This window comes from Pteropus vampyrus, unplaced genomic scaffold (assembly GCF_000151845.1).
Source record: "Pteropus vampyrus isolate Shadow unplaced genomic scaffold, Pvam_2.0 Scaffold462, whole genome shotgun sequence".
Classification (NCBI taxonomy): domain Eukaryota; kingdom Metazoa; phylum Chordata; class Mammalia; order Chiroptera; family Pteropodidae; genus Pteropus; species Pteropus vampyrus.
The window spans coordinates 1,189,502-1,215,922 of NW_011889243.1; the positions used below are offsets into that span (position 1 = coordinate 1,189,502).

Here is a 26,421-nt window from a genome sequence, read left to right on the forward strand (position 1 = left end):
CCCTCTGGTTTCCAAAAACAAAACTTTGTCTTGATCTTTGCGAGACAGCAATGCAGTGAAGAAGCCAAAGGCTTTGCTTTCTAAGCAGACCAACTTGAGCTCTAGTTTTAGAGCAAATCACTATAATACTCTGGATCTTACCTGCCTTATCTGTAGAGAAACAGAATGGAGGGAGAATAATTTCTCACTGAATTATTGTGAAGTTTGAATGAGGTAATGGGGGGAAAGCACCAAGCATAAAGATTGGTACCCAAGCACTTAACTGGTGTTGGTTTCTTATTTCTGCTCAGAGCTAAGGCCATGGCCTACAGAAAATATGGGTGGCTCTCAGACCTGAAAGTCTCAGATACTGAGGCCTTGGGTCCCTCCCTGCCTCCCCATCCCTCCCAGACCAGATCTGGACACCCTCCTCACCTTCCCAGCCCCACACTGCTACCAAATTAATGAAGCTAATAGGGTTTGATCATGTTGGTATATTTATATGTAAATACAAAACTGTATCGGTGTAAGATATTGAATATGAACATTTACAATTATTTTCTGAATCTGACTCAGTCCATTGACATTAAATACAAAATGAAAAGATTGTAAAAATAAGAACATATACATTCAAAGAGCTTATTACAGTATAAAATTATTGAGGTCTGATCAGCTAGCTGCCAACCTCATCTGTGATAGGGGAATGTTTAAGGGTTCCTGGGATTTTTTGGGAGGGGGAATGTAGAGTGCTAGGGACTCTTGATTCCATCCCTGGCATATCAGGCTGGGTAGGATGGGAGCAGACAGGGACAGGTTGAGTGAATGGGGAGAAAATAGTAATTACAGGGGACTGCCTCACCCAGTCAGGAGTTAAGCTTTTTATTAACACAAAACTTGAGCTCCAGGGTCTGGCAAGCTAATAGGCAGAAAAAGATGGGCATCTGAGTCAACAGGGCCAAGATGCATAAGGAAAGGAATCTTCCAGCAAAAGAAAAATGGGCCCCCAACTCATTCTTCCAGGGAGAGCTTCTCATAGTAGTCTCCTCCCTCTCATACCTGAGCTCCTTCTTTTTCCTTCTAGGACAGTGTACCGATTACTTTTGGCTCTGGCTGCTCAGTGAGTTCATCTCTACCCCCAGACCCCAATCCCTAAGTGATAGCGAGAAGAAAGAGAGGGTCTGGAATCACAGTGGAGGTCTATTTGCAAAATCGGCAAAGTAAACAAAGGAAAATCATTAGGTAATGGCAACCCATGCTGTATTAAACCAGTGTCACCACAAACCAGTATTCTTGGCTCTAACAGGCAGCATCCTGGAGAGAGCTAAGTCATTATGTAAGGATGAGGGCCTGTGGCAGGAGCATGGAGAATGGATGTGTGTGTGTCCTCTTCCACCACTCTGCGGTCTAACAACAGGAGACATGCAATAGTCCAGGATAAAAGGGAGGGTCCAAGAAGCAATGACTCCTGAACTGCAACACAGAACCCCAGGAACTTCTACAAAGGAATAACTCTGTGTATATGTATTTATAGAATACAACCATATTATCACATACAATATATATTATAACACACATACATGTGGACCCATACACTTAAGTGCACATACACACACACACACACACACAGAAATACAGAAAAGACTGGAATACACGCCCTAGGTATAAACGTGCTTGGCACTCGGGACGTTTTCTAGAATATGTAACTTGGTCAAGCTTTCTGGGAAGGAAGGTGGATGCTCACCAAACCTCCCCATCAAATCCTAGCAAAGGGAAGGAATGAGAAAGAGACCTCCAGAAAGAGAATGGCATTGGGAAAGGGGGGAGTTCCTTCCCCACTTACCTTAGGGCCCCTGGCAAAAATCAATAGCCACACTTTGGTTTTAATAAGGCACAGTTCGATAGCAGGTGCTAGGAATTAAGAACACATTGCTGCGGCCCTTTCTAGTGACAATTTCACCATATCTATCTAGCCAAAGGGAAAGGCTGCCTTGCGTGCACCGGGAGACACAAGAGGTTGGTCCATGGCTTCAGCGTAACTGATGGCAACCTATAGGCTCAGCGATGTCCAGGGTGGTTTAAAGGAAGGCTGGCCAGCATGTAGGAGGCTCATGGGACAGTTACTGACCCTCCATGGCCAGGAGGTTGTGGCTGGAGGACACCATGCCCTCCCTCTCTGCGAACTCCAGGATTGCCTTGTAGCAAAAATAGTACTGCTCAGGGGTCTGGATGCTGAAGGCCCTCTGGGTCCTCATGCGGGACACCGTCTGGAACACATTAAGGGTACCAAGCTCCTCCAGCTGTGCCAGGCAGATGTCCAATGAGCAGAAGGTACCTGAAGGAAGGAAGGAAGTGGTCATACCTGATCTATCTCTCCTCTCCCCTCCCTCTACCAAATAACCCAGGCAGGACTGGATAACTGAATTCAAAGGCAAGGGACCTCAGGCCTGAAAAGACTCAAGGAGGAGTGCATAGTGAGTGCTAGAGTCCAGAGAAATGAGAAGGCCTTTTGTCTTTCAGGATGTATATGGAAGTAACAGGAACAGTAGGTGGGAAGGTGACAATCCTAGATAGGACAGCACTCCCACACTGGGCTCTATAACTTCTCCATAGAGATCTAATAATACAACCATATTCTTCCTGACCTTCTCCAAAAGGGACCTCTGACTTGAAAGGCCAGTGGTCCCTGAAATGCACACCCCCTTAAGGCAAAAGCTGCTAACGGGCTCCAGAATGGAGAGCACAGAACAGGGTGGAGATGTCCCCAAGGAGGGGGATGAGAAGGAAGCAAAAGCCCAGCTGAGCTCTCTGGGACACCCAGGTGACAGTGATGGGTTCAGAAAATAATCATGCTGATGGGATGTATAAAGCATCCCCCAGAGGATATGGCTTGTGAGTGTATATTCTGGCCAGCATACTTAGCACTAGGAATACCAAAAGGACATTAAAGAAGAATTTTTCATGGCAATTCAGCACCAATGGATTAAATTTTCCCAATCTGGCAACAAAGAGCTTGTTATCTCTCCTTCATCATTACTGCCTCTGGAGGCTCCGAGAGCTGCACCAGGTGTATTACCTGTCCTGCCAATGCCTGCACTGCAATGGACCACAATGGGTGGCTCAGGGCACTGCCCTTTGGGACGCACTCCCGTACTGCTGACAGCCAGCCGCTGCTGGCTCCTGACCGCTCTCAAGAAGTCAATGAGGGAAGCTGCTGAGGAGGGGACACCATAATCTGGCCAGCTCAGGAACTGAAAGTGGGTCACCTGACGTTTCTGCCGCTCCTTGGACAGAAAAAGAAGCAAAAGTTAGTGAGGTCACTTCTGCTAACTACCTTAGGCTTTTCTAGTTCTCAAGCCCCTGGGATCTCTACTATCAAGGTTCCTGCCTAGTACTCTCAACTTTCTCTACAACTGCTTCTCTACAAACCCGAAGGAAAGGTTAAAGGTCTGCAGAAGGCAGAATTCCTATTTGTAGGACCCAGTTTTATTCATAAGTAATGCCACTGTGGTGTTGAAGTAATATGGCTATATTGGCTTTGATTTGACTATCCTGATCCTGTTCCCAGAATAATGGAAGCAACTTTCAAGTTCCCTGGAATCCTGCCTATTCTCTTTAGAGATTTTCTTTACAGTAAAGAGTCTCCCCTAGCTTCAAAAATGAGAAAATAGAAACCTGGATTTACCTCTGTGTTATGAATTTCTAGCGTTGTTTTCTTGTAATGGTTCATGTCCTCCACGCCTAGATTGGTCACTGTGAGGAAGCCAAATCGGATCCGAGAGTCTTTTTCTAAAGGCCAATACTGGCCACACTTCCTCCTGCCGCCCTCCTCAAAGCTGAAGACACACAGAGCAAGGTAAGCATTCCATCCTTCCTCTCCACAGCACTAACCCTGCCCTCTCCAGGACCTGCTGTACCCCTAGGCAGCAACATCATCTCTTGAATTGCTCTTGTCTACTAATACTCTTGCTTCTTGAAAGAAAGGGAAGGAAACCTTCATTCTAAACAACGGCTAAAGTTTCTGCATGTACTCATTTAGCAGACATTTACTGAGCACCTGCTATATCATTTGGCCCCTTTCCTGATACCTCTTGGCACTCCTCACATATCTGGGATAAATACTAGGTGGACAAAGAAAGATAGTAAAGAAAATGGGGTGGGCCAGATTGAACTCTCTGCCATGTATCTCAGTCACTGTTCATTCTTTTCCCCAATAAGGGCCCTTGGTTGATAGAGGAGTAGGAAAGGCACAGCTCCTGAGATACCAGCAGGTTTGTGTAAAGGCCTAAAGTCCACCTCACTAGTCTTCAGTGGCTCCAAAGTACTCCAAGGTGGTACTTCTTTCACGATCTTTCTCCAAATCAAAGATGGCTGTAACAGTGCCACGAGAAAGGGAACTGGGCTAACACTCTTGTTAATTTATTTCTCCTCATCTGATGATGAGGACAGTAGTAATACTAATGGAATAATAACTCCTGAAGTTTTGGCAGATATGTGACAAAATTTTCCAAAATATTCCTTTTAATAAGAGCTTCCTGCCTAAATGAGCAAAAAATGCTAGAAAGTAACAGGGAAAGGAAGAGCAAAGAGGAACTGTGGTGATTCAGACACCAGGAAGACAGCTGCCCTTTGGATATATGGACCAGATTAACAGTGAATTGCTCATGTTTCCTAATACTTCCTTAAGTGGATGAGGCCAGGACCTAAGAATAGGCTGCAACTGGAATAGGGTCACCAGAGCACCATGGATTAATTGACAAGTTAGATCTATCAATCTCCACCATACCCTGGCTGTGTTAACTTTGGGTCAGCTAAGAAAAAGCAAAAACATCTCAAATTGTTTGCCACGGCCTTCCTAACCCTCATTATTTCTAAAAGCTAAACTCTACTCTTTTGAATCACCCATCCTTAGGGACAGGGTAGGAGCAGAGTGTGAGAAGAAAAGAGATAAACTCACCGAGTGGTCATGACAATCACCAAAACTTTTTGCTCCCATACCATAAGCCAGAAATCACGATAGGTATTCTCCAAAGGGCCTGGAATGAAAGGAGAAGACAAGGTACATGACCCTGGGAAGTATTTCTTTTCTTTTTAGGCTCTTTAGTTTTTCTCCCAACTACTAACTCCAAAGCACAGATGCTGGCTCTCTGCTCTTCTCGCTGTATCATTGCTATTCAGCGTGGCCCCTTGAACCACCACCACCAGCATCATATGTGAGAGTTTTAGAAATGCACATCTGCATTTTAACAAGATCCTCAGATGAAATTGTAGGTAGGTTACAGTTTGAGAAGCACTGTTAGAGATAATCTCTCAAAGCCTTAACATTAGGGCTTCAGCTATCACTTCCAGACTGCCAACAGTATACACATCTCTAGCTGTTTTCATCTCATCTAAGCCTTATAATACACCAGTTGCCTACTGAACCATTCCCTTTCTGTGTCCCATCATCTTCTCAGATCCAACATGTTTGCAAGTCAGTCTCCTCCCTCAAAACTAGCTTGCTTTCTCTACTTTCCCATCTCTGTTAATAGTACTGGCATTCTTCAATCATTCAGTCTTAAAGAGTTGTCAGTCAATTCTGACTTTCCCATTTTCTTTATCTCATAGAATCAGTTACCAAGTCCCAGAGATTTTTTGCCTTTGAATTGTTTTTGGTTTTTATCCTTTTGCCCCCATCCCGATCTCCCTGCCCAATTTCACTGCCATGAGGACGACATCAGCTTTTGTCTGAGCTAATGTGCTACCATTTTGGCTTACTTTTCTAAACAAAGCTCTCTCTTCCAATCTATTCTGGATACTCTGGCCAGTTTAATCTTTCCAAAAAACTGATTCATCTACTTCTATTCCTTTGCTCAAGCTGTCTCTCTCACCTCTAAGGCTGTTCACTTTCTACCCATTTTCAAGTGCTGCCTTTCTTGAAGCTTTCTCTGACCACCACATTCCTTGTAGATCTTCCTCTGCTCTCAGATCTTGATGGCACAACTGGATGAAAACACCTTAACCATTTACTATATATGGTCTTATATCAGTCATTTTACTTTGTGAGAATTACTCATGTCTCAGCAAACATGGGGCTGAGGGCAAAGGCCATGTCATCGAATTCTCCATTTATGTTAGAACCTGCACAGGGCTGGGCACTCAGCAGGAACTTTGAAGATACTTGTAAGCCAACTGCTCCCTTTCAACCAAGGGAGTAACAACTCAGGATAATTCCTTGTACTTTTCTAGTACGTTTTCCTCGTCTGGTTTCAGGGAAGTAACAAGGGTTGACTTTGTCCTGGAAGTCTGCTGGTTTCACTACCTTTTTTGCTAAAGCTTTTTTAGCACACACTAACATTTTATAATACTAGAATTTCCTCTTTGCAGAAGTGGACACTACTAAAAGCATGTGAAGTCTTGGAAACAAGCTAAATGTCTAACAAAAGAAGAATAAATTATGCCATACCACTAATTTAAACAGTCCATAAGGTGATATTGTAAGAGCTGTATTTTTTGCTATAGAGAGGTATTCACAAGATACTATCAAATAAAAAAAAGAGATAATGTATACAAAGAGCTTATTTTGCTAGATATTTTATATGTCTGTATTTTTATGCATAGAAAAAGGTTTAGAAGGAGACGCTGCAAAATGTTAACATCTCTGGGTCTTAGGGTTATGGATGATTTTCATCTTTGTTTTCTAAATTTTCTTAACAGATATGCATCACCATAGTACATACATTAAGAAGACAATAAGAAAACCCTTTGACCATCTCTGACTCCCAACCTTATCCATAACCCACTATCCTGCACCACAGCAGCTCTCATATACTTTACTTTCCACATTCAAACCACTGACAGATTGGTGTTGCCTATCAGAGCACCTGATAACCCAGATACCACTCAGACTCAGGCTGGGCAGAGAAGGGTCATAAATTTTCCTCAAAGGCATGAGAGATTTGGAAGGGAAAGTTGCACTCCCCAGATTAGACTCTTTAACAGTAGATTTTTCTGAAGAAATAAAGTCACCAGTTTGTGCTGACATGGGTAAAACAATCCACTGACTTAGCTTACTACAACTTTTGAACCAAATAGACATGCATTCAAATTCTGGCTCTGCCACTTACTAGCTGTGTGATCCAAGGTCACCTAAACTCTCTAGGCTTCAGTTTGTTCATGGATTAATAAATCTTCCTTGCAGAGTCCATAATAATTAGATGGAGATTATATACATGATACATAATAGATATTCTCAAGAGATGACAGGTATTATTAGTAGAAATATTATTATAATTAAGAATCAGAATACTAAATATAGCCAAGAAGGTTAGCCAGGCAAATCAAATCAGCCTTCTCAATATCACAAGACCCCCATATTCTGGTGCTCAGTGTTGATACCCTCTAAAGGTGATCAGTGTTTGACTCAAGAAACCTTCTGTCCCATACTCTGGAGGGGTCTCTTCTGGACAGGGCATCCAGAGCCAGCCTAAAAGACCTGATCCCTGCATAATTAACTATGCTAAGCAGTGCTCTTGCCTTCTAAACCTCAGAAAGGAGCATTCTGAGCTCTCTAAAGCCAATCCTTAACCTCCGTAAGCTCAACCATGCCAAAGCCATCCTCCTCAACAAAGCCTCTAGGCTCAGGCAGATCACATGATATCCTATACCTGCCAAAAATCTTTCCTGATAGTTCTCTTGTTTCTTCTTAGGGTCTTGAAAGGACTCTTTTGGAGGGAGTGGTCCCTCCTAGGGGAAAAAAATAAACCTGTGACCATAAGACCAATTAACAATGTGCCAAGAATCTAAAGGCCCTTTTCCTTTTGCTTCTCCCTCAGCTTTTATTTTGAAAAATGTGAAAACTACAAAAAGTGGAAAGAATAGTACAGTGTACCCAGACATTCTTTAGCTCAAAAGCTATCATTTTTAGCTATCATTTTGCAACATTTGCTTTCTCTATACAGTAGCCCTCCCTTATTTGTGGTGGATATGTTCCCCAGTGAATGTCTGAAACCATGGATAGTGCCAAACTCTATGTTTTTTTCTTTATATGTATATAACCATGATAAAGTTTACTTTATAAATTAGGCACAATAAGAGATTAACTACAATAATAAGATAGATTATAACAATATACTCTAATTCTGAGGGACTGTGGTCTCTCTCAAAATATCTTATTTTACTATACTCACCCTTTTCTTGTGATGACGTGAGATGATACAATGTCTACGTAATGAGATGAAGTGAGGTGGATGACATAGGCACTGTGACATAGCGTTAGGCTACTGTAAGTGTTTCTTGAACACAAGCACTGTGATACTGCTACAGTCAATCTGGTAACTGAGATGGCTTCTAAGTGACTAATGGGCAGGTAGCATATACAGTGTGGATACACTGGACAAAGGGTTGATTCAGGTCCCAGGTGGGATGGAGCACTAGATTTCATTATGCTACTCAGAATGGTGTGCAATTTAAAACTTATGAATTATTTATGGAATTTTCCATTTAATATTTTCAGATCATGGTTGACTGTGGGTAACTGAAACTGCAGAAAGCAAAACCACAGATAAGGGGGGAACTATTATATACATAGTACACATATATTTTCTTTTTTACTGAACTATTTAAAAGTGAGTTTCAGACATTATGACATTTCATTCCTAAATACTCAAATATTTAGAAGAACAAGGGCATTCTCCTACAGAAAAATACCATTTTTACACTTTAGCAATTAAATATTGATACAATAATATTATCTAATACATAGTCTCCAATTGTCCTAATAGTTTGTCCTTAACAGTTTTTTCCTTCTAACTTGGTTATCATGTCTCTTTAGTCTCCTTTAATCTAGAAGAGTCTCCTGGCTTTTGTTTGTTTGTTTTTATGGCATTAACTAGGAAGAATCTAAACCAGTTTTCTTATTGTATGTCCCAGAATTTGGATTTGTCTGTTTTTTCATGATTAGATTCAGATTTAAAAACTGGAAACATACAACATAGGTTATGTGGTACAGTTCTCACTGTATTACAACAGCAGGCGTAGATTTGTTTGTCCATTATTGGTGACACTAAGTTTGATCACTTGGTTAAGGAAGTATCCATCAGATCTTTTGCTGGCTATGTTTTGCAATGATCAAAGGGCCTTAAGCCCATAGGGTAGCCGGTTATGTCCTCCTGTGTTGTGATTTCTTGCCACCCTCTTAGAAGGCAACCTAATATTCCCCTTGAGACAGCAGAGGCCAGGTCAGGAGGAGTACTAGGCCCAGGTCAGGAGAAGCATTTATAAAAACTCTATCTGAAATACTCCTAGAGCCCAGTACTTCACTGTCAGACCTAGCACAGAATATTCATGTCAGAAGAGTGGTGGGGTTCTCTGTGATCACACAGTGACAACAGAAGGCTCTTAGGACAGCAACACCCATTCATAGATTGGACTCGATTTCTGGGAAGTCCCACTGGCACTCCTGGCCTCCTACTGGCCATAAAGATTATCTCACTGGCCAGTGAGTTCTGATGTCCCATTCCCTTGGGTTGGCAATACTAAGACACAGTCCAAAATCTTATACTGGTGTTGTGTGTTCAATCTTCAGTTTATCTCTATACAGTGAGTTTCCAGGCTCATCTGATACAAAAACTCTGTATCTCTCATCTGCTTTCCTCAATAACCCCCAATCTTTTTAAAAAATAACCCCAATCTTTATGAAAGGCCAGGACTTAATGGCTACAACATCACCTCAAGTAACCATTTTCTTTAAACATAATGCTGTCATCTGGTGTAAGGAATCACAGGTAGATGACTCAAAACCAACTCATTAGGGGCAGACTGACTTACCTTGTGTACCAATATAAGCATTCTTCTGCTTGTAGCCATCCATGAAACTGGCATTGATGTAATCTGTCTAATGATAAAAAGAAAATATTACTGCAGCTGCATGGAATACACAATTTGGGTGGGAAAATGATGTACTAGTAGGTAAATAAAACTCAAGGTGTGCATATTCTCCTGTGAGGAAAAAAATGAGAAGTGAAAGGGCCAATTCAAAATCTCATTTTCACAAATGTTGCTGGAACAACTGGATGTTCACATGCAGAAAAAAGGGGTGTTGCGGAGCGGGGGAATCAAGTTGACCCTTTCCTTACACCATACACAAAAACTAACTCAAAATGGATCACAAATTTAATATGTAAGAGATAAAACTATAAAACTAAGAATACAAAGGATTAAATCTTTTTGACATTGGGTTAGGCAAAGCCTTCTTAGATGACACCAAAAGTGCAAGCAACAACAAAAAATATATATAAATTCAACTACATTAAAATTGAAAATTGCTTCAAAGGATACCATCAAGAAAGTGAAAAAAAAAAGCCCCACAGAATGCACATATTTGATAAGAGATTTGTATCTAGAATATATAAAGAACTCTTACAATTCCGTAGTAAAAAGACAATCCAATTTTAAAATGGGCAAAATAGCCATTTCTCCAGTGATGCACAAACGGCTAACAAGCACATGAAAAGATGCTCAAAATCATTAGCCATCAGGGAAATGCAAATCGAAATCACAGTAAGATACCATTTCACAACCACTAGGATGGCTATAGCCTATGGGTAAGAGATAGACAACAAACATTGGCAAAGATGTGGAGAAACTGGAACCTTCATTTGCTGCTACTACTAGTGTAAAATGGTGAAGTCACTCTGGAAACAGTCTAACAGTTCCTCAAAATGTTAAATACAGTTACCATGTGACCCAGCAATTCTAATCCTGAGGGAAATGAAAACATATATCCATAGAAAAACTTATATACAAATATTCATAGCAGCATTATTCATAATAGCAGCATTATTCAAAATAGAAACAAATGGTATTCAATTGATGAATGGATAAATATTGTGTGTGTGTGTTTATCTCCATACAATGGAATATTTAGCAATAAAAAGGAGTGAAGTACTGATACATGCTACAACGTGGATGAACCTTGAAATCATGCTAAGTGAACAAAGTCAGACATAAAAGGCCACATATTGTATGATTACATTTATATAAAATGTCCAGAATAGGGAAATCTATAGAAACAGAAAGTAGCTGGGTTGGGAGTGACTGGAGCTTCTTTTTCAGGTGATAAAAATGTTCTAGAGTTGATTGTTGGTGATGTTTGTACAACTCTGTGAATACATTAAAAAACCATTGAATTATATACTTTAAATGGGTAAATTGTATGGTATGTGAATTGTATCTCAATGAAGGTGTTATTTACAAAAACCAGAGTCCATTAAGACTTGTGGTACCACAGCTCAGAATCAAAAGGGAGGCAAGCCAAGCAACCTGAGCAAACATCCCATCAATGCTGCCATACTGTAACTAAAGAAGGAAGAAAACTGTAGCTCATATCTAGAACCATCAACAACATGGGCCACACACACAAGTTCTATTACTACCTGAATATTCAAAAGAAACTATGACTAATGGCTTTTAATTCCAGGAGCAAATCTGGTAAGCAATCACTAATAAACCTGAATCCTCCATTTACTGTGGAATCAAAGCCTCTGCCAATGTTGGCAGTAATGAGAGGGATTAAAACTCAAATGATGATCTTCAGATTAATTACAGGATGACTAAAATAGTCTCCTGGTGCACTGGGATTCACTTATTCCTACACAAATAATTTACTAAATGTCTGATATATACCAGACACTGTTCTAAGTATTGAAGACAGAGCAGTCAACAAGACAGATAAATACAGATATCTCTGACTCCAGAGCCCCAACTTAACCATCATACTCTACCTGATCATAGCATATACCATCACAATTTCAATAATACTGATGAATTTGCCCTCAATCTTCCAGGCTCTTAGCTAATGTGATGCTAAGGGTCCTGGACAGGGAATAAGATTTCAGTTTATGTGCTTTAAACAGTATGGTCAAAAGAGAATGAAATCATGATCCTAGGATCCTGACCCTTGTACCATATACGAGGCAATGATTTTCCAAAAAATTATCCACAAGAAAAAAAGAGAGGGGATATAACAAATCCCTATAATGTGTAGCATCACCTCAAGTAATTAAATTCCTTTAATTTGAATAGCAGCCACAATCAATACTGGTTTTTTTGATGCATACAGAGGTCACCAGACAAAAGTGGTATATCAGAAGGAAAAAGGAAAATGTGTAATAACTATTTAGTCATGACCTCAAAATTCTAAGTGTTAGGTATTGCTATAAACAAGTTATATTAAGGAGGACTTTAAAAAGGAATAAGTGAATGATTATTCAATAGAGAATGCATGAAATACAGGATAAATGAAAAGAAAAAACTGTGCTGATGTTATTCTAATAGATTTTTCTGGTTTAGTATAAGATTTTCAGTGGCATACCTATGCACTTTAAAAGGAAATAAAAACTGCTCAGGAAAACTGTTAGACTGACTTAAAAAGTAGATCAGAGGATGGGAAAAAATGGCATAGATGATGATATAGAGGCTTTGTTCATCCTTCTTGCAACCAAACCAAAGTTGTGACAGAAAAACAGTGCAAACAGCAAACAAAGTCACCTGGGATCCAGATGAATAGAAGCACTACAACTAGGGAGAGAAACAAGAAATCACCCTGTAACTGTAGAAGGTAGGAGGGGGCGAAGATGCCCTATCCTGAGCAGCTAAGTGGGACAGAGGCTGTGGTAGCTACAGCAGGTAGCTGCAGATGCCTCTTAAGAGGCCATGTCTGTGAGAGGATTTTTGCAGTGACGGACCTGCTCACTCTGAGCACCAGCAGCACCAGGTCGGCTGCTCGAGGGGCACCAGGGACATACAAGGAGATACTGAGTTGTCAGACTGAGGGCCAAAGATGAGGCTCTCTCTTGGGCAGGAGTGCTGGCGGTATCCATTGTTCCTCTGTTGAGCCCTCCCCGCCCAGTGTGAGGACTCAGCACCATCATAGCCCAGAAGATTCCCTGAAACTCCATCTCCCCCAACCAACATCCAGGTGTGTCCTCGGTGAGTCCGGGGCTCCTTGCTGAGCCAACTCCAAGACTCACACTGGTGGTAGCTGACCACGGTTTCTGGCGCGGCCTCTTGAGGCAACTATAAGCACAGCATCTGTGGATTGCTTGCTGAATCTTAACAGGTGGCCCAGAAGGGCATAGCCTGGGGCTAAACTTGGCCTGCAGCTGAATCTCTCTCAGGACTGTGCCACTGGACACCTACTACACAAAGTCACGCTAATAAGACCGGGAGACTTAGGAGCTTTGCTTAGTACATAGAAACAGACACGGAAAGGCAGCCAAATTGGGAAGACAAAGAAGCAAAAACCATATGAGAGAACAAAACGGAAATCCAGAAATAATGGAGTCAAGCAATCTAACAGATGCAGAGTTCAAAACACTGGTTATAAAGATGCTCATTGAATTTAGGGAAAGAGTAGATGAACTCAGTGAGAACTTTAACAAAGAGATTAAAAAACCCATAAAAATGGAAATGGAAATTATAAAAGGGAACCAGTCAGAAATGAAGAACACATTATCTGAGATGAGAAATATATTAATGGAATAAACAGAGTGGATAAAGAAGAGGATCAAATGACCTATATAGAGGATGGCAAAGCCAAGGAACTCAATCAGAATGGCAAGAAAAAAGAAGCTAAGACTATAAAAATAATTTAAGGAGCCTATGGGACACTATTAAAGGTAAAAATATCCGTGTCATTGGGGTACCTGAAGAAAAACAAGATGTTGAACAGCTATTTGAAGAAATAATGATGAAAAACTTCCCTCATCTGGTGAAGGAAATCGACATACAATCCTAGGAAGCTCAGAGAGTCCCAAACAAGATGAACCCAAAGAGGCCCACACCAAGACATATCATAATTAAAATGCTAAAGGTTAAATACAAAGAGAGACTCTTAAAAGCAGCAAGAGAAAAGCAGTTAATTATCTACAAGGGAGCACCCAGAAGACTGGCAGCTGACTTCTCAAAAGAAACTATGCAAGACAGAAGGGCTTGGCACAAAATGTTTGATGTGATGAAAACCCAGGATCTACAACCAAGAATAATTTATCCAGCAAAGTTATCATTTAGAGTCGAAGAAGAGATAAAGAGCTTCCCAGACAAAAATAAGCTAAAGGAATTTATCAACACCAAGCCGGTATCACAGGAAATGTTGGAGGGACTTCTTTAAGAAGAAAAAACATGTAACAAAATATCAATAAAGTATGGTAATAAGTACACTCCTATCAACAAGTATTTCAAATGAAAAAGAATTAGGTGCTTCAACAACCAAAAGATTGAGTAGAAGAAAACGAGACCCCTACATATGCTGCCTACAAGCGACTCACTTCAGATCAAAAGACACACACAGACTAAAAGGAAGGGGATGGAAAAAGATATTGCTTTGATGGACCCAGAGAGTATTGCACTAAATGAAAAAAGTCAGATAGAGAAAGATAAATATAGCATGATTTCACGTACATGTGGAATCTAAAGAACAAAATAACAACAACAAAAACGGAAATAAATTCATAGATATGGAGAATATTTTGAGGTATACTAGATGGCAAGGGGGTTAGGGGAGACGGTGAAAAAGGGTAAAGGGATTAAGTACAAATGGATCTTTAATAAATAGATATGGAGATATAAAGTTTAGCATAAAGAAAATAGTTAATAATGTTGTAATAAATATGTAAAGGGGGAAAAGGAGTACTAGATTTAATGGGGTGATCTCTTTGAGTTATATAGATTTCTAATCACTATGCTGTACAACTAAAACTAATATATTATTGTATGCCAACTATAATTGAAAAAAACCTCATAGAATTTTACAACGTAAATACGAGCAACTAATTGTCTATTATATTTCAATAAAGCCAGAAAAAAAAGACCAAGTTACAGAGAAAAAAAAAGTAGATCAAATGAAGAAAAAAAAGCACTGATGTTAAATGTTTGAATAACATTTTCACTAAATATCTATACTAATATATGTGATTTTTAATATAGTTATGAGCAAATATATTAAATAATACAATCATTTGATAATTTCATCTCTATTTCTAGATATTTATGTATACACTACTTTTTAATTTTTTTTCAGATCTTCTAAATGGAAAAATCAGAGATCACTTATAATCAGAGTTGCCTTGTATTGATGCACATACATTTACCGATACGATGAATGATATGACTATGATTTTATAGCTAAGGAGTTAAAGAAGAAATAACTGAACATATATCAGGTACCTACAATATATCAGACCTTGTGCTATCAGCATTTACAGAAAGTATTTCAAGTAATCGCCATTTAGTACTGTGAGATGGGCATATCCTTAAGGACTTGCCTATGGTGAAAGGCTAGTATGCAGCAAAATTAAAACTCAAACCTTATCTTTCTGGCTTAGAATCCATGTTCATTCTACTATAGTATTATTAAGCTTCACTTTATAAGAAGCTTAAACTTCCCTCAGTGTTCCTGAAGAGATGGCATTTATCTGTCTACCTGAGTATGGCCACTTCGTTTTGTCAGCTTCACTCTAGTTTGGTCCAGGCAGGGTACATCCCCATAGCGATTCTTCTCTAGGTTTCCTGGAGACCTGAAGAAAATGAAACAAAGAAGTTGAAACAAAAAATAAGTGGGGGCAGTATGTATGTTATGTATAAAGTCTGGCAGTGCAAAGGCAGATGTCAATTACTATTGTGGGTGGGTATATAGAGCTTTTCATTATTTAGTCTATATAATTCTATATCATTTAATATTTTTAATGATAAGTATGTATTACTATGGAAATAAAGATATTTCCATTCAAAAGAGAAAAAGAGAAATAAAGGTACAGCACCAAAAAAATCTAGCTGCAAATAAAATTTTCTACTACTCATTTCCCAACAGATGTTCAAAATCTCTTAAGTTCCAGTTTAACATGATAGGCTGACAACGTGTTTGATGCCACTCCATCCAGCAGTCTCATTAAAATCAATAAAGGAACTATCACTACAAATCCAAAAAGTGACAGCAGAGATATAAGCAGACAAAGAGATTTATACCCGCTTTGGCAGAGTGAAAACAGATGGCAAGATTTTGGCTGACTTGGCCAACTACAGAAAGCTAGAACCCATAGAGGTATCTACAGAGAGATATAATGACTCACCCTCAGAACTCCCACACCCTGGAAGGCAAGGTGGGGCACAGGGCTAAAAACAGAGGAATAAAAGAAAATCTGAATGACAGACAGAATCTCTTGCTCTCTGCTCCCTGTCCTATCCTGTCTTATACTCATATTCAGGCATATCTTGCCCTACCAGGCAAGATAGTGGAGAATTCCTCTCTAGAGAAAGTGAATAGCCATACATAAAAGAATTCTGTCATTTGGAAACACCAACAACAAGCTAGCTGATCATTTTAATTTGAAGCTCACCCATGCTAATCTTGCTTCCAAGCAACTTTTAAGAACCCCATTCCTAAATGTAAACAAACAGCCAAAGATCTCCAGATAATTAAGGAAAGCCTGTAACACAAAACAGAATCAATAAGAGAAAATGAGTTCAAAAAAGCCTATAATAACCTGCACACATGAAAAAAGAATAGGATGCTATGAAAAAAGAAGAGAAGAAAAGCTCTTGGAAATATAAAATGATATCTAAAATAAGAATTTTGATAGAAAAGACGAGAACTTTGAGGAAATTTCCAAACTATAAATCAAGAAGTCAAAGTGATGAAAAATATGAAAAATTTAAGAAAATAAGAGAATCATTCTAGACAAGGGTCAGCAAACTTCAGCTTAGCTATGCGTTTTTATAAATAAAAGTTTTATTTTAACACAGCCAAGCCCATCAGCTTAGTACTGTCTGTTGCTGCTTTTGCACCATAACGGCAGAGTTGAGTACTTGCAACAAAGACTATAAAGGCCCACACGCCTAAAATATTTATTAGCTTGCCTTTCTTAAAGTTTGTCAATCCCTGTTCTAGGAGGTCTAACCAAAATAATAGGATTGTCCCAGAGAAAGAAATGACATAATACAAGGAAAGAAAAAAAAAATGTAAAAAAGTCCTAGAACTGAAGAACACAACCCTTCAAAGTAAAAGAATCTATCAAGCACCTGATAAAATTAATGATAAAAAGGACCCATACCAAGGCACATCATTGTGAAATTTTAAAATCCTCAAAGAAAAAAACATCATTTACAAAGACTTGAGAAAGAATAAGAATAGCATCAAACTAGTAGCATTGCTAATAATTAGAAAATCACTGCTTTAACAATTCTTAGGTAAAATTATTTCCAACCTAGAATCCTATCTTCTAATGAAACAGAATATACATAAAGAAGATAGGGGGTCCAGGAAACGAGAGCCAATAAAGGAAAGTGGGGAGGGGAAACTGCAGGGCAAAAGCTGATGAGCAAGTCTAAACAACAACCAATCACAGTTTAGACTGGAGCAAAGAATCCAAAAAGTTCCAGAGTGAGGTCTACAGGGAAAAAAATAAAACCTGCTGATTAGCTGATATATTTGACCACTTGGAAAATGATAGCGTAAAATAAATCTGACTAAGCATAAAAAAAAAATAAGCTTAGGTAAATAGATAACTAAAAGCAAATTTAAAAAATGAAGTCACTAACTCCTGAATGAAAAAATGGAATTGATAAGATTTAAAATATTTGATTATTTCACAGAAGCCCACTTAGCTCTGTAGTAAACACATTTACAGGCATGATAATGTAAACACTGACTACTGATTAATAAAAAATTGTGACATTTTGAAAAAACGGTCAAAAGGGAACTGGAAATAGAGTACAAGAGCTAAATGCTTACCTACCATAAAAATCAATAAAAGTATTATAAACATTTTATTTAGACATACAGAAGATATACCGAAAGAAAGCTACAAGAGTTGAAAACGGATATGGAACTCAGGTTTAGGCAAGAGATTGCTGTTTATTTTGTCATTGCTTTTTTCTTTGGTAGTACTTAGTTTTGAAAAATGTATTTGCAAGCTAAGAAGGGTGGGGCCTGGTTAGTACTTGGATTGGAGACCACCTAGGAAGACCAGATGCTGTAGGCATAAAAAAGAAAAAAGAAAAAAAAAAAAGAAAATTTTTTTTGCATATATATTGATTAAAAGCAAAAGAAAATTACAAAGACCACTGACATAAAATAATATTCCATATTGTTTATGGGTACAAATGTATATGTAACAGTATAAACTAAATGGACTGGAAAGAAATATGCCCTATTCAAACTAGTGGGTGCTTATGGGAGTGAGAACTGGGAGTGAGGATTAGAAGGCATTTCGACTTTATAAGAAATTCTTTCTTTCATATAATATGAAGCAAATACGACAAAATATTGAGCATTGTCAGTATCAGTTCTGGTGATGGGAACATAGTTGTCTGTCATGTTATACTCTGTACTTTTCCATATTTTAAAAAGTCCCTCTTTCAACACAAACAAACCCAGCTAACATTTTACAAAGTTTGATGGAGGAAGGATACTCTTTTCAACAAACGGTGCTGGAGCAATTACATATCCATAGACAAAACACAAAAACAAAACAAAACAAACTCAACCTAAAAATACCGCCTTATACAAAAATTAACTGATCACAGACTTAAATGTAAAACATAAAACTATAAAACTTTTAAAAAAGAAAAAACAGGAGAAAGTCTCTGAAATCTAGAGTTAGGCAAAGTGTTCTCAGACTTGATGCCAAGGGCATGATCCATAAAAGGAAAAAAACTGAGTAAATGGACTTCATCAAAATAAAAACTTTTGCTCTGCAAGAGACCCTGTTAAGAGGATGGAAAGACAAGCTATAGATTGGAAGAAAATATTCACAAACCATGTATCCAACAAAGAATCAATAGCTAGAATATATAAAGAACTCTCAATAGTTTTTTAAAAATCCAAATAAAAAATAGGCAGAAGATATGAAAACGCACTTTACAAAGAGGATATACAGATGGAAATAAGCTCATTGAAAGATGTTCAACATCATTAGCAATTAGGGAAATGTAAATTAAAAATGTAAATTAAAACACAATGGGATCTCATTACACAACTACCAGAACAGCTAAAATAAAAAACTGTGACATCAAATGCTGGTGAGGTTGCAAAGAAAATGAGTCACTCATACATTGTTGGCAGGTAAGTAGAATGGTACAAGCACTCTGGAAAACAGTTTCTCATAAAACTAAACAAATTGCCATATGACCTAGCAGTTGCACACTTGGACGTTCATCTCAGAAAAATGTAAACTTATGTTTACACAAAACCTAGACACAAACATTCATAGCAGCTTTACTTATAATAGAAACTGGAAACACAGATGTCCTTCAACGGTGAATGGTTAAACAAACAAAATACTACTCAACAATAAAAAGGAATGAATTCTTGAAAAATATGACAACTTAGGTGAATCTCTAGTGAATTATAGTAAGTGAAAAAAGGCAATCCCAAAGGTTATATATAGTATGATTCCATTTATATAATACCATTCTGAAAATGACAAAATTATAGTAATGAAGAATGGATTAGTGGTTGTAGCAGTTAAGGATAAGGAGGGGTGGGATGGAGGTATGTGGTAATGGAATTCTGTATCTTTTCCTGTGGTGATGAATACACAAACCTAAATATATGATAGAAATTGCATGGAACTAAATACATACACACACAGGGAAAATCTAAATAAGACTGGCAGATTGTATCAGTCAAGATCTGGTTGTGATATATTGTTATACTTTTAGAAGATGTTACCATGGGAAAACTGTGGAAAGGGTACAGGTGATCTCTCTGTATTATTTCTAACTGCATGTGAATCTATAATTATCTCCTAATAAAAAGTTAAATTTAAAAAAAATCTTTTTAAAAAATGGTGTAGGGAGAAGATAAAAGGAGAGAAAGTCTCTTGGTTCAAGGGCATCCTGTACAACAGTGAGTACTTTGATATCTATTTCATAAGTTTAATAAAGCTAGAATTCCAAGGGAGTTTGTTCTGTATAAGTAGTTCTAAGACAGAAGCCTGGAGCTGATGAGGATTCTGGGTTCTAGCTCCTGAAGTGGCTCATTCATTCAGTAAAGAGGGAAGATTAGGAAGTCCTTCCATAGGACTGGAATGTGTTCTCTAATTATAACATGATAGCTGGTTTGGGTGATGCCAAGAAGACAATTCAAACCTGCTTTTTTAATGGGAGAAAGGGGGGACATGGCAGAAATGACATCTCAAGGATCGCACAGCAGAAGCACCTAGAGCAAGTCAGGAAATCCCAAAGATAAGTGTACATCCTCTTGGAGCAGTCCAGAGCGCCTTCTTGTTCCATAACCCTTCCTTGATTCAAAACTACAGGGGTAAAAAACTGGTTGGAAAAAATACTGGATGCATGTAGGGGTCTTAAGCTGAGAGAGAAGAAACAAGGCTGTGTGGGAGAAAAAGATATTCTCCCTATTTGATGGTCTGCTCTTTTTCTTTTCTGACTTTCCTTTGCATTCTTCATCTGCTTATTGATATTTTTCTCAGTTGTTTCTCTCTCACTTCCCTTACCTGTTTCCTAACTCATTTCCCTCTTTCCTTTTGCTAAAAGGTTCTCTCCCTGCATCTTCTTTACAGCACACTGAATTAGCTGGACAGGAATTACAAGATAGAAGAGGTACTCACAGAATCATGGATTCCTAAAACATTTAAGCTACAGAAGAAGGTATCAGAGTCTAACATCACAGGAAAAACTGAGGTGCAGAGAAGGAAAATAACTTGTGTAAGTCACAGAGGGGATTTTTGGATAAGCTGGAACTTGAGCCTGGGACCCACTGGGACAGCTTTCCTAATTTTCAACAGACAGAGCTCAACTTGGAGAGAAAGAATTGTCTGCTGCTGCCAATGAAAGCATAGTAATATAAATCAGAGCATCAGTAAGAAATATCTACACTCTATTGCCAACAATAGTTATCAAATAGCTATGAACCAGTTATAAACTAACCAGGTGGTTTTGTGATATAATTTAGGTTCAATGAAAATCCCATGAGGCTAATTCCTAAGAGGCAGCTTTTCTTTATTACTATGAATTACTTTGAAAGTACCGGCACCCCTTCCTCAGAAAGTAATGTTATACTATAAATGCTTTAGAGAGAAACTGCCCAAATGAAAAGACCAGAGATCACAATGAGGACGGGAATAGAAAGCCTACATTTTTGTTTTTTTCCTAAAACACCTGCATTTCAGGAAAATGTCAAAAAATGTGTCCATTATTATAGGGTTCCCCTTGTGGTACCAAAGACTGTCAGATATTTCAGAGCATAGCATATTGGTAAAAAGCACCAAAGTAGGAGGTGACCCTTTCCGGAGGACAGAAACCAGTATCTAAGTGAGAGTGATGTTCCATAACATAGAGTCTCTGTTAAAGAGGTGTGGAAGGAGCTGTTGCCAGCACATGCCAGAAGCATCTTGGTTGGCTCAAACCTTTCCTACTTACATGGAACAGTGGAAAGTGCCAACAGGGTTCTCACGACGGATGTCTTCATACTCCTCATATATCCCCTGCTTTTGCCTGGTGCTAACATAATCCATCAACTCTTGGATGGTCATGGCCTGGGGACCTGGAACATGCACTGAGTCCCAGTCTAAGGCAGGAGGGAGGGAGAACAGGATGATCTCATCGAAGGGATCCGGGTGGCCGTTCACCTGGGGTAGGAACTGGAAATTCCAAGTGGCGAGGTCAACTTTGACGTACCCACCCAGGTTTTCTGGAAGGCACTCCCTGGGCAGGTGCTGAGTGACCTCAGATGTCTTTAATATCTGAATCTGGAAGGCCAAAAAGAACCATGTGAGTATGTGGGGGAAAGAAAGGCAAATAGTAAAGATAAAGAACAAATGTGCTTATATTAGGTTTGGAGAAGGGGATGAGATTTGCATGAAATACTTGGTATACTTGTAAAAGTAGACTACTTCATCTGCCTGGGGTTGACATCCTATGAATTTTCCAGACAAAGGTTTGACTTTGTATCAAATTCAGTCCTGGAAGTAGGGGCTTTGTTATATACCTTCTGAAAGGAAGGTATAGTGATCAAAGGTTTTATACTGTTAATAAGGCTTCCCAGTTCAATTTGACACACGTATTTGCCTTGTGACAACCAAGAATGTGAAGGTAGTGGTTATTTTTGTCAACTAAGCCTGTGCTTTACTCATAGCTTGGTATGGATGTTCTCAAAGATAGGCTTCTATGAAAGTAAGACAAGACCAGGCACTCAAACCAGGGTAGCCCAGGAAGAACGCTAGAGAAGTCATTGTAGTACCAAATTCTGCTCTCTGCTGAGCCACAGCCATACTGAACCAAATTAGTCTAGTTGGTTGTCCTTGGCATCTGTGTGGAATGAGGATGCTGATCTCTCTTGCTGTTGCCTCTTCCTGGAATGCTCTCTTTTCTCCTCAGCCTCTTCAAGGACAGCTTATAGTTCATGAAATCTGTCTGCCAGAGGCAATGTTCTCCCCCATCCTCCTGCAGAGCCACAGTCCTCTGCACTTGTCTGCGTCTGTGTCCCCTATCAGGACTGAGACTTGCTCCAGGGTAAGGATGGTCTCACTCAACTTTTCATTCCCAGGGCTAAGAGCATGGACTATAAAAGTGTTCAATATTTTGAATGTATACACACATTTATACTTGTATATAAAAGTGCAAGAATTTGCCTAAGGAGTCCTCTCAAAGAGTTATCTTGGGAAAGATCTCTTCGACGGAGTCACCATATCCCTCAGTAGTTCCACAGAACCACACATCTTCAGTTTCCCCTCTCCAACCCAAGTCATCTCAGCTATAAAGACCTGCATTGTTATTATTCATATAACCTCATAATCCTATACTACAAAAATCTCTGATAATATTTCACAACTTTATTATTTTATCCTATTATGTCAATGTTTCATATGCCCTTTCTTTCAAGGGTGAGAATGAATGGGTAAATGAGTGAAATCATAATCTTTCAGTCCTGGAACACTCAGGGGATGACAATTTTCTTAATAAAATTAAGAAAATTTTAGACAACACTTCTGTGTTGTAAGGAAGTTAGGAAGCAATGAGCTATTTTAAAAGAAAACGCCAGGAATGTGAAAAATAGTGAGAGACTCTCTGCCACCTTGGTGGTTGAAGGGACTGAATAGTATTTCCAGTTGAACAAATTGAAATACCAGTTCAACTAATGCAGTTATATTAGCCATTGTTAAATATTAAAGGCCTGTATAGAACTAGGCTAAATTTTGGAACAGTAGCCACTGCTAAGTTACCTATGGGACACAATCCTTCAGTACTATCATTATGCAAAGTGCCATGGAGGTGGAGTGCCAGATATAAACTATGTCCAGTTCCTAACGTCAAGGAACTTGTAGTACAGTGGGAGAGGCAGCTTGTACTGAGCGAGAAAAGAATAAAGCAGAGACCACAAGTGAATATACTAACAAAAGCAGAAAGTGTTCTAGGAGATAAGACAGGAGGATTTTTTTGAAGGTAAAAAATTAATTGGCAAGTTTCAACAGTATGGGATTCTATCCACCTCCAAATAAAATAAAGCTAGGTTGCCTTACCCTCTCCCGAACTTTGTCCTTCAGGAGGAGGCTGATGATGGAATAGGGCACTCGGAACCATATGGGTGCTCCCACAATCAGCACTTTCTTCAAACGAGCTGGAAATGCTCCCTGTGGAGAACACATATGAGTATTTCAACATACCGGTTAGTTACTTACAAGGGAGCACCCAGAAGACTGGCAGCTGATTTCTCAAAAGAAACTATGCAGGACAGAAGATCTTGGCACAAAATATTCGACGTGATGAAAATCCAGGATCTACAACCAAGAATAATTTATCCAGCAAAGCTATCATTTAGAGTTGAAGGACAGATAAAAGAGGTTCCCAGACAAAAATAAGCTAAAGGAATTTATCACCACCAAGCCAGTATTACAAGAAATGTTGGAGAGACTTCTTTAAGAAGAAAAGCCATGTATCAAAAACAGGAATAAAGAATGGTAACGACTACATTCCTATCAACAAGTACCTCAAATGGAAAAGAATTAAATGCTCCAACCAAAAGAGAGTGGCTGAATGGATAAGAAAACAACACCCCCACATATGCTGCCTACAAGAGACTCACTTCAGCTCAAAAGACACACACAGACTAAAAGGAAGGGGATGGAAAAAGATATTGCCTTGATGGACCTAGAGGGTATTGCACTAAATGAAAAAAATCAGATAGAGAAAGACAAATGTCGCATAATTTCATGTACATGAGGAATCTAAAGAACAAAATAAACAACAACAACAAAAGTGGGAATAAACTCATAGATACAGAGAATATTTAGAAGATATTAGATGGGAAGGGGGTTGGAGGGTGAGGAAAAGAAAAGCAAAGGGATTAAGAGGTACAAATGGATAGTTGCAGAATAGACAAGGCAATGTAGAGTGTAGCATGGGGAAGATGGTTAATAATGTAATAAATATGTAAGGGGAAAGAAGGGTACTAGATTTAGTGGGGTGACCGCTTTGCAAGTTATGTGGATCTCTGATTACTAGGTTGTACAACTGAAACTGGTATATTATTGTATGCCAACTATAATTGAAAAGAACTCATTGAATTGTACAATGTAAATATGAACAACTAATTGTCTATTATATTTCAATAAAGCCGGGAAAAATTTTTAAAAATAATCATAAAAATGTGCTAAAGCTCATTCATAATTTAAAGAACACCAAATAAAAACATAAATATGATTAAAATCCAAATAATGATGTTGATGAGGCTGGTAAAAAATATGTTGATAGGAGTGTAAATTTGAACTAAGTTTTTAAAAGGTTATTTGGCAATATTTATCAAAATTTTAAATGTATGTATGTACTCTTTGACTCTACAAATTCACTTACAGAAATTTACTCTGAGGAAGAGATTGGTCAAATATACAAGAATATATGTAAAACGATGCTCACTGAAGCTTTTATAAATGACAAAAAAATGGCATATACCTCATTTTTTCTGCTTTGTATAGACATAACAAGGAATACTCTGCAACCATTAAAAAAAGTGAGGAAAAAAATAAGTAAGAGCTATATGTATTAACACAGAAAGATGATAAAGATACACTGTTAAGTAAAAACTAGCAAGTTACAACCACTGGATATAATATAACTCCATATTTGTAAGGAAAAAAATATCATAAATTATCCTCATCCTGTATGTGTATACATACATATATACGTTTTAAAAGCCTGAACATATGTACCCCAAGCTCTTTATAATGATAATCTCCAAGGGAGAGAATTATAAGTAGTATCTTAGTTCTGTCACTTAATAGACTGTATTACCATTGTTAAGTTTTTAAGTTCTCCAGGCCTAAGTTTCTAGATCTGTAAAATGGAGATAGTAATAGTAACAGCCATCATACCTCATAGTAATGATGTCAGGATTAAATGTTTTAAAGTAGTGGTCCCCAACCTTTTTGGCACCAGGGACCGGTGCTCCTAGGAGAATCTGACACCTGATGATCTGAAGTGGAGCTGAGGCGGTGATGCTAGTGCTGGGTGCAGAATGGGGAGGCTTCGCTCCCTTGCCCAGCCTGCCGCTCACCTCCTGCTGTGCGGCCCAGTTCCTAACAGGCCAAGGACCTGTACCTGTCCATGACCTGGGGGTTGGAATCCCCTGTTTTAAAGCATGAAAAGCATTCAGTAAGTGTTAATAATTATTACATTATAAGTGTCTGCATTAATGAATTTTTTTAAATCTACGTATTTTAGCTATGTGTTTCAGCCATGCATTTCCTAATCAGAATATAAATAAAGATTTACCCTTCAGGGGATGAATTCCACATTGTCTGGTTTAAATGTTCATCTAAATAATTATACAGTTAAGAATCCATATGATGGCAACTAAAATAAAAGTTATGACATTTCAAAATTTTAAACCAGAATTTAATCCTAAGATATTTACCAAGATGGGGAAAATCTACTCAGAGCAATTTAAAAAGTCAAAGATTATTGTTTTTATTCTAGTGCCATATTTTGATCTAAATCCTCATCACACTTACTGCTGGAAATTAATTAATACTAAATAGATATCTGAAGTGTGAAACCATGCATTAAAGATAAACTTCTATTTACAACTTTCATGAGAATGAGGTTGGTAGAGGATTGTATTTAAAGTTTTATCTGTTCCCAGCAGCTAAGTCAATAATAAGATGATGATATAGGTTCTAAAGCAACAGAACTTCATTTCAGCCTTTTTGAATTCATACAGTAAAAACAAAACATTTACAGTACTTCATTATTTTGAACCAAATGAAGGACACACAAAAAACAAGAACATTTGAAAAAAATATACAACTTTGTTATTGCTTAAAGGAGTTTGAATGAACAAACAAAAAAGAAGGTATCATTTTAGAATTTCTAAATTCAAAAGCAGAGAAAAATTATATAGAGTGCAGTATGGGGACGGTTCAAAGAAACAGATACTCATACTTGTTGGTAACA

The 26,421-nt window shown here is 38.4% G+C and overlaps 1 protein-coding gene across 2 annotated transcripts in view; it reads right to left on the reverse strand.

The window, feature by feature from the left end:
* Positions 1-455: 455 nt before the first annotated feature.
* Positions 456-26,421, reverse strand: part of PTPN9 (protein tyrosine phosphatase, non-receptor type 9) — a 67,329-nt gene continuing 41,363 nt past the window's right edge. Inside the window, exons 6-14 of one of the 2 annotated variants that reach the window (XM_023524407.1) lie at positions 25,391-25,594; positions 23,493-23,603; positions 21,394-21,722; positions 15,437-15,530; positions 9,784-9,850; positions 4,934-5,012; positions 3,662-3,812; positions 3,053-3,260; positions 456-2,311 (exon numbers count right to left, since the gene is read on the reverse strand). In XM_023524407.1, coding sequence (XP_023380175.1) covers positions 2,097-2,311; positions 3,053-3,260; positions 3,662-3,812; positions 4,934-5,012; positions 9,784-9,850; positions 15,437-15,530; positions 21,394-21,722; positions 23,493-23,603; positions 25,391-25,594 — 1,458 coding nt within the window. In that variant the 3' untranslated portion in view covers positions 456-2,096. The remainder of the gene's footprint in view (positions 2,312-3,052; positions 3,261-3,661; positions 3,813-4,933; positions 5,013-9,783; positions 9,851-15,436; positions 15,531-21,393; positions 21,723-23,492; positions 23,604-25,390; positions 25,595-26,421) is intronic. The other variant, XM_011382117.2, reaches the window with a different exon arrangement.